At 41.6% G+C, this 13,194-nt stretch overlaps 1 protein-coding gene across 1 annotated transcript in view; it reads left to right on the forward strand.

Moving 5' to 3' along the window:
• The window catches only part of LOC130293192 (mucin-2-like), a 217,175-nt gene that overhangs the window by 134,233 nt on the left and 69,748 nt on the right, over nucleotides 1–13,194 (forward strand). Inside the window, exons 9-14 of the mRNA XM_056541694.1 lie at nucleotides 5,757–5,840; nucleotides 10,805–10,921; nucleotides 11,095–11,166; nucleotides 11,480–11,608; nucleotides 11,956–12,084; nucleotides 12,645–12,764. Of these exons, the coding sequence (XP_056397669.1) occupies nucleotides 5,757–5,840; nucleotides 10,805–10,921; nucleotides 11,095–11,166; nucleotides 11,480–11,608; nucleotides 11,956–12,084; nucleotides 12,645–12,764 (651 nt within the window). The remainder of the gene's footprint in view (nucleotides 1–5,756; nucleotides 5,841–10,804; nucleotides 10,922–11,094; nucleotides 11,167–11,479; nucleotides 11,609–11,955; nucleotides 12,085–12,644; nucleotides 12,765–13,194) is intronic.

A 13,194-nucleotide genomic window follows, 5' to 3' on the forward strand; every position in this document is an offset into this window, starting at 1 on the left:
TTGGTGGTAGTGGGGAGACAAAGACTTTTGAAATTAATGGAATACATGGACTTAGTGGTGGACTTGATATAACAAATGAGCTTCATGGCCTTGGAGGAAAACGTAAGTTATTATTCTGGATAAATATGGACATCTAGATATCTCGACAGGTGGAGGGATAATATTGTAAGCTAAGACTGCATGCAGTGTACTAAAACATAATTGGTTTGTTTCTTATTAAAACAGAAACAATTGACTTAAGTGGAGGCAAAATACACTTACCCAGCCTTAATGTTAGGGGCATACTTGGTCATAAAATTTTAAAAATTTAGTTTGTTGGTAGTGGGGAGACAAAGACTTTTGAACTTAATGGAAAACATGAACTTAGTGGTGGACTTGATATAACAAGTGAGCTTCATTGCAAAGGAGGAAAACATAGTTTATTATTGTGAATTAATATGGACACTTAGTTGTCCCGACAGGTGGTGGGATATTTTTGTAAGCTAAGACTGCATGCAGTGTGCTAAAAATTATTTGTTTGTGTCCTTTTAAAAACAGAAACAATTGACTTAAGTGGAGGCAAAATTCAGTTACCCAACCTTAATGTGGGGGGAATACTTGGTCACAAAACTGGAAAAATTGAGTTTGGAGGTAGTGGGGAGACAAAAACCTTTGAAATTAACAGAAAACATGAACTTAGTGGTGGACTTGATATAACAAGTGAGCTTCATGGCCTTGGAGGAAAACGTAAGTTAAATTTGTGGATAAATGTGGACATTTAGCTGTCCCGACAGGTGGTGGGATACTTTTGCAAGCTAAGACTGCATGCAGTGTACTAAAAGTAAAGTGGTTTGTTTCTTATTAAAACAGAAACAATTGATTTAAGTGGAGGCAAAATACATTTACCCAACCTAAATGTGGGGGGCATACTTGGTCAAAAAACTGGAAAAATTGAGTTTGGTGGTAGTGGGGAGTCAAAGACTTTTGAAATTAATGGAAAACATGAACTTAGTGGTGGACTTCATATAACAAGTGAGCTTCATGGCAATGGAGGAAAACGTAAGTTATTATTGTGGTTTAACCTGAACATTTAGTTTTCCCGACAGGTGGTGGAATATTTCTTTAAGGTAAGACTGCATGCAGTGTGCTAAAAATTATAGTTTTGTTCCTTATTAATCAGAAACAATTGACTTAACGACATGCACTTAAATGTACGTCCTGGTGCGGAGCTACTTAGTGCACCAGATGTACATTTACGTCCTGGGTATGACTGCGAGCATCAGAGCGGTGTTCGCGTCATACACTGTAGGTCCTGGCTGCTATCAGCAGCTGGGGACGCGCCGGTAATGGCCAACATCCGCTATCGCGCGGATGTCCGCCATTAACTCCTCAGATGCCGTGATCAATACAGATCACGGCATCCGTGGAAATGCGCATGTTAAAATAGATGATCGTATTGCCCCCAGCACTACCGCGGGGATCCGATCATCTGAAATGGCGGCCGAGCAGACCAGAGCAAAAGATATCCGATAATACTTATCAGTGCTTTGCCCCATGTATAGCTCTGAACAGTATTAGCAATCAACTGATTGCTATTGATACTGGACACAAAAAGTATAAAAAAAAAGTTGAAAAATGTAAAAATGAAAAGTGAAAAATCACCTCCCCCAACAATAATGAAAACTGTCCCTTTTTCCCATTTTACCCTCAAAAAGCATAAAATCTATTTTTAAAAAAAAACATATTTGGTATCACCATGTGCATAAATGTCCGAACTATCAATGTAAAACGTAAAAAATAAGAATAAAAGCCCAAAAATGCCTCTTTTTTGTCACATTTTATTCCAAAAAAATTAATAAAAAGTGATCTAAAAGTTTTATATATGCAAATGGCAAAGAGTAAAAAATTCCATTTCAACTTCAATATGGCAATCATAATAATTCCCTGGATCAACATGCTATTTCCATAAATCTAGTTTTCATAACCTGTAACATTGCTGTATTTTCCGGCATATAAAACGACTGGGCGTATAAGACAACCCCCAACTTTTATAGTTAAAATATAGAGTTTGGGATATACTCACCGTATAAGACTACCTCTCTACCGCGATATGGTTCCTTACAATTGTTCCCCCACATTAGGTAGGCAGCATAGTCCCCCCCACATTAGGTTGTCAGCATAGTTCCCCCACATTAGGTTGTTAGCATTGTTCTCCGACATTAGGTTGGCAGTATTGTTCCCCCCACATTAGGTTATCAGCATAGTTCCCCCACATTAAGTTGTAGTTCCCCACCTTAGGTTTGCAGTATAGTTTCCCCACATTAGGTTGTAGTTTCCCCACATTAGGTTGACAGTATAGTTCCCACCACATTAGGTTGTAGTTCCCCCACATTAGGTCGAAGTTCTCCCACATTAGGTTGGCAGTATAGTTCCCTCCACATTAGGCTGGCAGTATAGTTCCCCCCACATTAGGTTGTAGTTCCCCCACATTAGGTTGGCAGTATAGTTCCCCCACATTTGGTTGCAGTTCCCCCACATTAGGTTGGCAGTATAGTTTCCCCCACATTAGGTAGGCAGTGGACCCCACAGACATACAGCCTTCAGCCATATACAGTGTATGGCTGGAGGCTTTATGTCTGTGTACTGCACCTCTTCAGTGCTCCGACCACTGCACCTCCGGTCCGCTGTCACAATCTACTGCTATGACCTATAGGCCATAGCAGTAGGTCCCAGGACCGGAGGAGTGCTGGTCATTGCATCGAAGATGATGTTCTGGTAACTTACCATTCCCTCGCGTCCTCGCTGCTCCGCTCTGCTCTGCTGTTGCTATGAGCGCATGCACGGGACATCAGTGACGTCCCTGCGTGCGCTACCTCCCGGCGGCCCCTGCGTTTTTAAAGTTAACACGGGGCTACAGAAAAGTAACCGGTACATCTTTGTGTCCGGAAAAGATCTTTCGGGACACAGGGATGTCCCGAATGTGGCGGGGGAAATTAATCTTGGCCAGGAAGCACGGGGTATGGATAATCCATACCCCGAGCATCCTGGCCATCTGCAGCACCCGGCGAATAAGACAACACCTGGCGTATAAGACGACCCCAGACTTTTGAGAACATTTTACAGGGTTAAAAAGTCGTCTTATATGCCGGTAAATATGGTATATTTTCCAATAAAGCATCCAGCCCACCGTTGAACATGTTTGAATTAAACATCATACAATCATGTGGCAAAGAGTTCCATAGTGTCACTGCTCAGCGAATGGAGCTACAACATGCATATGTCCATTTGGGTGAGTGACTCCCTAAGGATAGGAGGCCAATGGAGTAGAAAGCAAGGGGTCTTGATGAGCACTACTGTCTTGGTAATGCACCGAAACCTGGCCATCACAGTTGCATAAGACAAAATATATTTTAAAGGCCATGTAATGGACAACGCATCAGAGCTCATGTGTGCCTTCCTCCGGCCCAATGTAAAAATGCTTTCTGGCATCCTGGCGTATTGTACACTTATCGATAACTTGTTATCATGAGACAAACTATTTAAAATGGAAGGAGGACAACATGTTGTTATCTACTGTTATAGATATATTTAAATACCGTATTTATCGGGGTATACCACGCACCGGCCTATAACATGCACCCTCATTTTACCAAGGATATTTGGGTAAAAAAAGTTTTTTACCCAAATATCCATGGTAAAATGAGGGTGCGTGTGTGCGCGTGTATACCCCGATACACCCCCAGGAAAGGCAGGGGGAGAGAGGCCGTCGCTGCCCGCTTCTCTCCCCCTGCCTTTCCTGGGGTCTAAAGCCCTGCTGCCGGCCCTTCTCTCCCCCTGGCTATCGGCGCCGCTGCCCGTTCTGTCCCCCTGACTATCGGTGCCGGCGCCCCATTGCCGGTGCCGACAGCCAGGGGGAGAGAAGGGGCAGCGGCGCCCATTGCCGGTGCCGCTGCCCCGTTGCCTCCCCCCATCCCCGGTGGCATAATTACCTGGGTCCGCGCTGCTGCAGGCCTCCGGCGTGCGTCCCCTGCATCGTTGCTATGCACGGCGCGGCGCACTGACGTCATGCGCCGCGCCGTGCAGCGCATAGCAAAGACGCAGGGGACGCACACTGGAGGCCTGCAGCAGCGCGGACCCGACCCCGGCAACAGGTAATTATGCCACCGGGGATGGGGGGAGGCAACGGGGCAGCGGCGCTGGCAATGGGTGCCGCTTCCCCTTCTCTCCCCATGGCTGTCGGCGCCGCTTCTCTCCCCCTGGCTATCGGCGCCGGCAATGGGGCGCCGGTACCGATAGTCAGGGGGACAGAACGGGCAGCGGCGCCGATAGCCAGGGGGAGAGAAGGGCCGACAGCAGGGCTCTAGACCCCCAGGAAAGGCAGGGGGAGAGAAGCGGGCAGCGACGGCCTCTCTCCCCCTGCCTTTCCTGGGGGTGTATCGGCGTATAACACGCACATAGACTTTAGGCTAAAAATTTTAGCCTAAAAAGTGCGTGTTATACGCCGATAAATACGGTATCTGATATACTGTATGTTAAAACACTTTATTGTGTTAATGTGACATTTTTTCAATTAGGGTTCAGAACCTTTTTCTTACAAAAATTCAATAATAGATGTCAGAATATAGCATTTTCCTCTTTTGAGGCAAAAATAAACATACTATAACCCATGTGGCATTCAATTTTGGTTGGTCCCATCCTCCTTAATACTTTGTGGTTGTGAGTATCTATGCTAAACTGCAATCTCTACAGGAAATGTATTTGGGGTCAAGAAATTACCCAGGGATCAAGTAAAGGTAATAGATGGGGAAACAAACACTAAATTCTTCTGTCCTCAATGGTAAGCTTAGCATCCTAATAGAGGGTCAAGTTTGATCTATGCAATGGTGTCTCTTCTCTTAAATTAAGAAGGTATTGTATTTTATTCGTTGTATTTTACTGATATTGGATGACTTTCTTCCTTCTAGACACAAATTTGGGTAATGCTAATATAATGCTAGGGGGATTGTTTGGCCACAATACTGGGAAATTTAGAAACACTGGGGAGTCAAAGTCATTTGAAATCAGTGGTCACCAGGAATTTAAGGGTGGATTTAGGGGAACTAAAGGAAACAGTGAAGAGTGGAAGTTCTTGTTTTAAAGTTGTTAGAGACCACAATGTCTGCTAGGGGAGTGAATGATGGGTTGGAATGAAATATCAATGTGTATAATTAAGTTAAGTTTTCTCCATATAATACAACCACATATTGTATAATAATGCAAAATGAACTAGAATGAACTTAAACCATGTATTTCTCATTCTAGAAAAATGATTAATTTTGATGGCAATTGTTAAGGGTGATTAAGGGTGCTTTCACATCTCAGATTGCGAATCTGGTAGCTGAATATTGTGGGATATTTTCAAAATCTACTGTCATATCCCTGCCGAATTTACACCGTACTCCATTGATTTCAGTGAACTGACCAAAGTCAGCTACTGCCTCCGGACGCTGGCATATCCAATTTTTTCAGTACGGTTAAAAAAAATGGATTTAGTTGGAAAGTCAGCTGACTGGAGACACAAGCTCACTTATTGGTTGGCTCATTGAAATCAATGGGGTACGATGGATCTGGCAGCGATACAGCAGAAAGTAGAAGACTTTCATTGTGAACCTTATTAGATTAATAAGGGAATATTGATAAGGACAAATGTAATTCCTATTTTCCTATTTATTTTACACTGTGTAAACATGTTATGCCAAAAGGCAAAGCTCTTGAAACACAATTTTCATTTTATGCAGTTGGATTTGGTGTTCATGGAAAGAAGACATCTGGTAATGGCAAGGTTGACTCAAGTGAAGAAAATGATAATTCAAAAGAAAGGGGTACGTATTATAGTCTTGTACCCAAGACTAGGGTTTTTAAAGTTTATCCATTCAATGGATTGAATGGATTTACTCCTTAATAACAATATGTACTAAAAGACTATAAACCGTTTGTTGCAACCCATAAAAAGAAGCCAGCCACTTTAATATATATATATATATATATATATATATATATATATATAAAAGGGGTCAGTACTTTCCTCAGGGAGAGGACACCTCTTCAGGTGTAACGGAGATTCAGGTTAGGCCATTTAGCACTCCGCAGGCATTCTGGGTAGGGGAATATGTAAAGCAGCTCATTACACAACCTTTTCAGGTAGTGTTCCCTGGTATCAGCTTAGCTCCTGTTAAGGAATATAAAAAGCTGAACGGGATATATGCCAAGCCAGACTACTCCCCAAAAGGGAAGTTTCGACCCATCTGCAGACAGCTGTTTCGGGGTTTTTGCCCCTCGTCAGTACAGAGCAGGGTGATCTGGCTTGGCTGTGGTGAGAGGCCTGAGGCTTTAAAAGGGGTCAGTACTTTCCTCAGGGAGAGGACACCTCTTCAGGTTAGGCCATTTAGCACTCCGCACTCTGCGGAGTGCTAAATGGCCTAACCTGAATCTCCGTTACACCTGAAGAGGTGTCCTCTCCCTGAGGAAAGTACTGACCCCTTTTAAAGCCTCAGGCCTCTCACCACAGCCAAGCCAGATCACCCTGCTCTGTACTGACGAGGGGCAAAAACCCCAAAACAGCTGTCTGCAGATGGGTCGAAACTTCCCTTTTGGGGAGTAGTCTGGCTTGGCATATATCCCGTTCAGCTTTTTATATTCCTTAACAGGAGCTAAGCTGATACCAGGGAACACTACCTGAAAAGGTTGTGTAATGAGCTGCTTTACATATTCCCCTATATATATATATATATATATATATATATATATATATACATTTTAAAACACCAACTTCCATGAACATGCTGAAGATGCCAATAAACAAATCTGTTATTAACCTCTTGGGGACGCAGGGTGTATGCATACGCCCTGCATCCCCAATCCTTAAGTACCTGTATGCTTTTGTCCAGTTTGAAGGGTTTGGTCCAGTTTTTGCACTTTCGTTCTTTCCTCCTTAGCTTTTAAAAATCATAAGCCTTTAAATTTTGCACCTGAAAAACCATATGATGGCTTATTTTTTGCGCCACCAATTCTACTTTGTAATGACATCAGTAATTTTACCATAAAATCTATTTTTATCGGTAACATTTTTGTTTAAATCAGACTGTTTGATCGCATTTTATACATTTTTTTATGGTATAAAAAGTTACCAAAAACACGCTATTTTGGACTTTGGAATTTTTGGGCGCTTACGCCATTGACTGTGAGGTTTAATTAACAATATATTTGTATAGTTTGGACATTTACACATGTAGCGATACCACATATGTTTATTTTTATTATGTTTATATATTTTTTATATGAATTTGGGAAAAGGGGGGTGATTTAAAGTAAGGGGTTAATGTGTGTGTTTTTAACCTTTTTTTAAACTTTTCTTTTTACACTTTTGGTCCCCTTAGGGGACTTTTAGGAGGAATCGTTTGATTCTTTATACAGATCAATGTGGTTCCATAGAACCACATTGATCTGTGTGCTCTGCGCTCGATTGATAAAGCCTGGTCAAGCCAGGCTTTATCATTCTGAGTGCAGGAGCTGCCGTGGAAAGAGAGCTAAGCCCTCAGGCTACCAAAGCAGTGGATCGCCCCCCCCTGCCACGATCGCGATTCAGGGGGGGCGATCTACCCCACTAAACCACCAAAGACTGGATAAAGGCAACTTTGACAGCGGCGATCTAAAGGGCTAATTGCCGGCCAAGGCGTTCAACGCATGTCAGCTATTAATGCCGGCCCCCAGCTACAGGAATTAGCTGGGGGCCAGCCGGTATGATGCGGGCTCGAGTCGGGAGCCCGCACCATACCCGGTTAATGGCACATGGACGAGTATAGACGTCCATGGTCATTAACCGGTAAAACCGTTATCCCGAGAACGGGTTAAACCCAGTGGATCCCAGTTGCTACGGGCAGCCAGGACCCACGGCTAATGCCGGGAAAATCCGATCGGGTCGCTGCCCGGAATTAACCCTTTAGATGCCGAGATCAAAGTTGATCGCGCCGTCTAAAGTGAAAGTAAAAGAATCCCGGCAGCGATGTCCCAATTAGCTTACCGGACAACGGGAGGGTCCTCACCTACATCTCTGTTGTCCAACAGCGATACTCTGCTCCATGCCTGCACAGCAGGCTAGAGCAGCAGATTGCCGGTTATACTTATCAGTGCTTTGCAATGGCATAACACAGATCAGTGTATGCAATCATAACCCCTATGGGGTTAAAAAAAAAAGTGTAAATCATTTTTTTAACCCCTTAAGGACCAGGGACGTACAGGTACGTCCTGATTCCTTTCCCTTTCTATAACGCGAGTGGGGCCCAGCCTCTAACAACTAATAACGCAGTGCTGCACGCTATTAACCCTTTAAATGCAGCGTTCAAAGTTGAACGCCACGTCTAAAGTAAAAGTAAAACAATGCCGGTTAGCTCAGGGGGCTGTTCGGGATGGCCGCGGTGAAATCGTGGCATCGTGAACAGCTGTGATACAGTAGGAGGGTCCCTTACCTTGCCTCCTGGTGTCCAATCGCCAAATCACTGCTCAGTGGCGGAAAAGGATTTGAACAGAGGGATGCTGGTATAAAAGTTATCCACGTATAAGTGGAAACCCTTATCCAGCAATGGGTGCATAAGGTCCCAAAGATTTTCCCGCTAACACCCAGAGGGGGGGGACATTCTGGGGGTTCAATACGGAAATCTCGTCCCTCATATACTGTAAACTTGCAAGTGTACCCGGAGGTACTCTCGCAAAGTTTATAGAGCTTCACGCCATACCGCGCCCGCTTCGAGGGAATATACTGGCGGAAGCTGAGTCTCCCCTTAAAACTGATGAGAGACTCATCTACCGAGAGGTCCCTGAGCGTTACGTAGGCCTCCAAAAATTTGGCCCCAAAGTGATCGATGACCGGCCTCACGTGAATTCGTCCGCGATCTGCGCCAATCGCCGGCATGCAGGGGTCCCGGGACTCCCCTAGGCATTTGCACGGCATGCCTACTGAACGATATCAGTAGGCATGCCGTTCCGATCTCTGCCCGGCGAGCGGCGGAGGCCGGAAAATGCCAGGGCGTATAGATACGCCCTGGGTCCTTAAGGCCCAGGGTGTGAGGGCGTATCCATATGCCCTGGGTCCTTAAGAGGTTAAGGGGTTAATAAAAGTTCATTAACCCCTTCCCTATTAAAAGTTTTAAATCACCCCCCCCCCCCTTTTCCCATTTTTTAAATAAAATAATGTAATAAAGAATAAAAATAATCATTTGTGGTACTGCTGCGTGCGTAAATGTCCGAACTATTAAAATATTAGGTTAGCTAAACCACACGGTCGATGGCGTACACGTAAAAAAAAATACCAAAGTCCAAAATTGTGCATTTTTGGTCACTTTATATACCATAAAAATATTAATAAAAAGTGATCAAAAAGTACCATCAAAACAAAAATGGTTCCGATAAAAACTACAGATGATGGCGCAAAAAAAATGAGCCCTCATACCGCCCTATACACGGAAAAAAAAAGTTATAGGGGTCAGAAGATGCCAATTTTAAACACACTAATTTTAGTGCATGTAGTTTATAATTTTTTTTCAGTATTGAAATACAATAAAACCTATATAAATTGGGTATTTTTGAAACCGTATGGATCTACAGAATAAAGGTAAGGTGTCAATTTTACCAAAAAGTGCATTCTGTAGAAAGGGGAGCCCCCAAAAGTTACAAAAGGGTGTTTCTTTTTTTTATTTCACCCAACAAATAATTTTTTTGGGTATTGCCGCAGGTTATATTACAAAATAAGGGATGTCTTTACAAAGTACAATTGGTGATGCAAAAAAAACAAGCTCTTATATGGGTCTGTAGGTGCAAAATTGAAAGAGATGATTTTTTGAAGGGAAGGAGGAAAAAACTAAAATGCAAAAATTAAGATTTGTCCTTAAAGGAGTACTCCCATTGAAAACTTTTCAATTGTCAACTGGTGACAGAAAGTTAAACAGATTTGTAAATTACTTCTATTAAAAAATCTTAATCCTTCCAGTACTTTTTAGGGGCTGTATACAACAGAAGAAATGCTTTTCTTTTTGGATTTCTCTTCTGTCACGACCACAGTGCTCTCTGCTGACCTCTGCTGTCCATTTTAGGAACTGTCCAGAGCAGGAGAAAATCCCTATAGCAAACATAGGCTGCTCTGGACAGTTCCTAAAATGGACAGCAGAGGCCAAGAGAGAGCACTGTGGTCTTGACAGAAGAGAAATACAAAAAGAAAAGCATTTCCTCTGTAGTATGCAGCCCCCCAAAAGTACTGGAAGATTTTTTTAATAGAAGTAATTTACAAATCAGTTTAACTTTCTGGCACCAGTTGATTTAAAAAAAAAAGTTTTCCACGGGAGTACCCCTTTAAGGTGAGAATAGACTGAGTCCCTAAGGGGTTAAATATGTAAAAAAAATTCTGGAGGCAATCTGGGCAAGATCAGCTTTGGCCATCATAAATCTGGCAATGTTAGGGTTGGTGACAGTACAGAACAGTTGTGTGAAGATATGCAAATAGCTGTGCCTACAAAATCAGGCACTAATGATTGTGAAAAATGAGCCCAGAAAGAGTATAACTGGCCTAGTGCTTGCCCACTTCACTTTTTGCACTCTATATGGCATAGAATAGCAGAATAACCTTTGCTTACATTAAGATCCCCATGAAGGCAGTGCTTTCCTACCATCCAATTGGATGTGACTAATCAGAGCTGCCTGGCCTGTCCCTATTGTTTGTAAATCTTTCTATATTAGCTTATTATATTGGGTTATGTTACTTGCTTGTTAACTAATTATTAACTCATTTATCTATTAGGTTCCATCCAGATTGAACATGGAAGCAAAAAAGGACATGGAAAGATTGATATTGATATAAAAGGAGGGAGCAAGGAATCATCTAAAGAAGACAACTCAAAGGAACACAAAAACTTTAGTAAGTATTGTCAATACTTTCACAAGATCAAAGGTTAAATAAGAATTTTAGTTAAAATAAGTTAAATAAGAACTTTTAATATTTAATTACAATTCTATATAATTGAGAACACTCACGTTAAGAAGGTTGTCTTTCTTAAGTAAAATAGCTTCCTTATTTCTATCTTAAAACAGAAACCATCAATGTTGGAGGCAAATTTGGTCATGGGCATGGAAGCGAGGAAGACAACTCTAGAGAAAACAAAGGTCATTATTCCATGTGTTGTTGTGGTTACAATATGTACATGAATGCTTGTTCTGTATTATTGAAAATCAGTCCCTGCCTCTTGGTTCACACCGTAGCATACTCATAGCAAGAGTATTAATGGCCTAGGGTTTGCTCCCACCTTTTTTGCGTTCCTTTTATATGAAATGACAGCATAACCTTTTTTTGCATTGCCATTCCTGTGGAGGGAGTGCCTATCTTTATGTAGTAGAATATGAATACCTGAGCAGCCTGGTCTGCCTCTGGGGTTTGTATATCTCTGTCTATTAAAGCTTCTTTCTTAAAATGACACAGGAACTATCAATGTTGAAGGTAAATTTGACCATGGGCATGGTAGCAAGGAGGAACATGGTGGAATTGATATTAAGATAAAGGGAGGAAACAAGAAATCATCTCAAGAACACAACTCCCAAGGAAACAAAGGTCATTATTTATTTATGTGTTATTATGGTTGCATTATACACAGGGATGCTAATTCTATCTTAGCTGTTGTGACCATACATGCCTGAAATATAGGGCTTAGTTTTAGGGAGTGTCAAGATAGCAGTAGAAGACTTTGAAGCCTGGGAGGGCTCAAAGGTTCATCAGCCATACAAGATACCATATAAATTTCACATAATAAGCAAGGGCCTTTTTACAGATTTCCCATTGTGGCCCACTAACTTCAGGTTATTCCTCTTCTTCTGAAATGTGTAGCCAATGAATTAGAAATGCATGATTTTAAGTATCTTTATAGTTACTTTTGTTCTTTCATTGTTAAATTTATACAGGAGGCATCAATTTTGGAGGTATATTTGGTCTTGGACAGGGAAGCAAAGAAGAACATGGAAAGATTGATATTAAGTTAAAGGGAGGAAACAAAGAATCATCTGAAGAATACAACTCTGCAGAAAACAAAGGTGATTATATGTCTTTTTTAGACGTAAATGTTAGTTTTCTATGATAAGGTTTTATGATCCATAGTTTGTCAATATGTTATCTTCCAAATTTTGAATTCCAATCTCAAAATATCAGCAACTAGGAATCTCTGATTAAAACATAGTATAATTGTTGCATGTCTCAAGCGATGCCTACTTTTATGGGATCCATCAAGATTTTTTTTTTCTGCTGCTGAACTATGCATGTCTCAATATCTACATTCATTATTCCATTGTTACATTAATACAGGAATCATGTTTGGAGTATGTGAAGTATATGTTTAATGTCGATGTCATGACATTCAAAACTGGTTTCCTCTCTATAGAAGAGACTGTTCTGACATCTACCACTAGGTATCAACATAGTCTATGAAGGTAGTTTTCCCTAAGGAGAGGTGAAGGTCTAAAGCATGGTATATTTGCATAACAACAGCTACTTTATAATTACAATTAGCCATAAAATATTGCCATTGCTAAACTATAACTTATTATATCTATATCTTAATGAGAATCTTCTTTTTTGAATTGTTTAATTTTTACAGGAACCATCAAGTTTGGAAATAAGTTTGGTCAAGGACATGGAAGCAAAGAGGAACATGGAAAGATTGGTATTAACATCCATGGAGGAAACAAGGAATTATCTGAAGGAGACAACTCCAAAGGTAATCATTAGAGATGAGCGAACTTTTGAAAAATTCGATTCAGCCAATTCGCCAAATTTTTTGAAAAAATATGAATCGATCCAAATTTATTTGCTGCAAATCTAGATTAAAAACGGTTATTTCTGGCCTACAGAGAGCCTCAATAGGGGTGTGGAACACTTTGCTGTGTTCTAACACGCATATGGAGTGTGCTGGGGTAGTGAAATAATACTGTTATTCAGTATGACATGCAGATTTCAGGCATTGCTATTAGAATCACTACCGCAGAGCGGCACAATGACAGAGCTTGGAGTTTGCATCAGTATGAGGAGACCATATGGTGACTAAATGACATAGCGTGGAGTTGTTGGCAGCATGAGGAGACCATATAATGGCTGAATGACACAGTGTGGAGATGTTAGCAGCATGAGGAGACTATATAGTGGCTGAA

The sequence above is a fragment of the Hyla sarda genome, chromosome 10 (assembly GCF_029499605.1).
Source record: "Hyla sarda isolate aHylSar1 chromosome 10, aHylSar1.hap1, whole genome shotgun sequence".
Classification (NCBI taxonomy): domain Eukaryota; kingdom Metazoa; phylum Chordata; class Amphibia; order Anura; family Hylidae; genus Hyla; species Hyla sarda.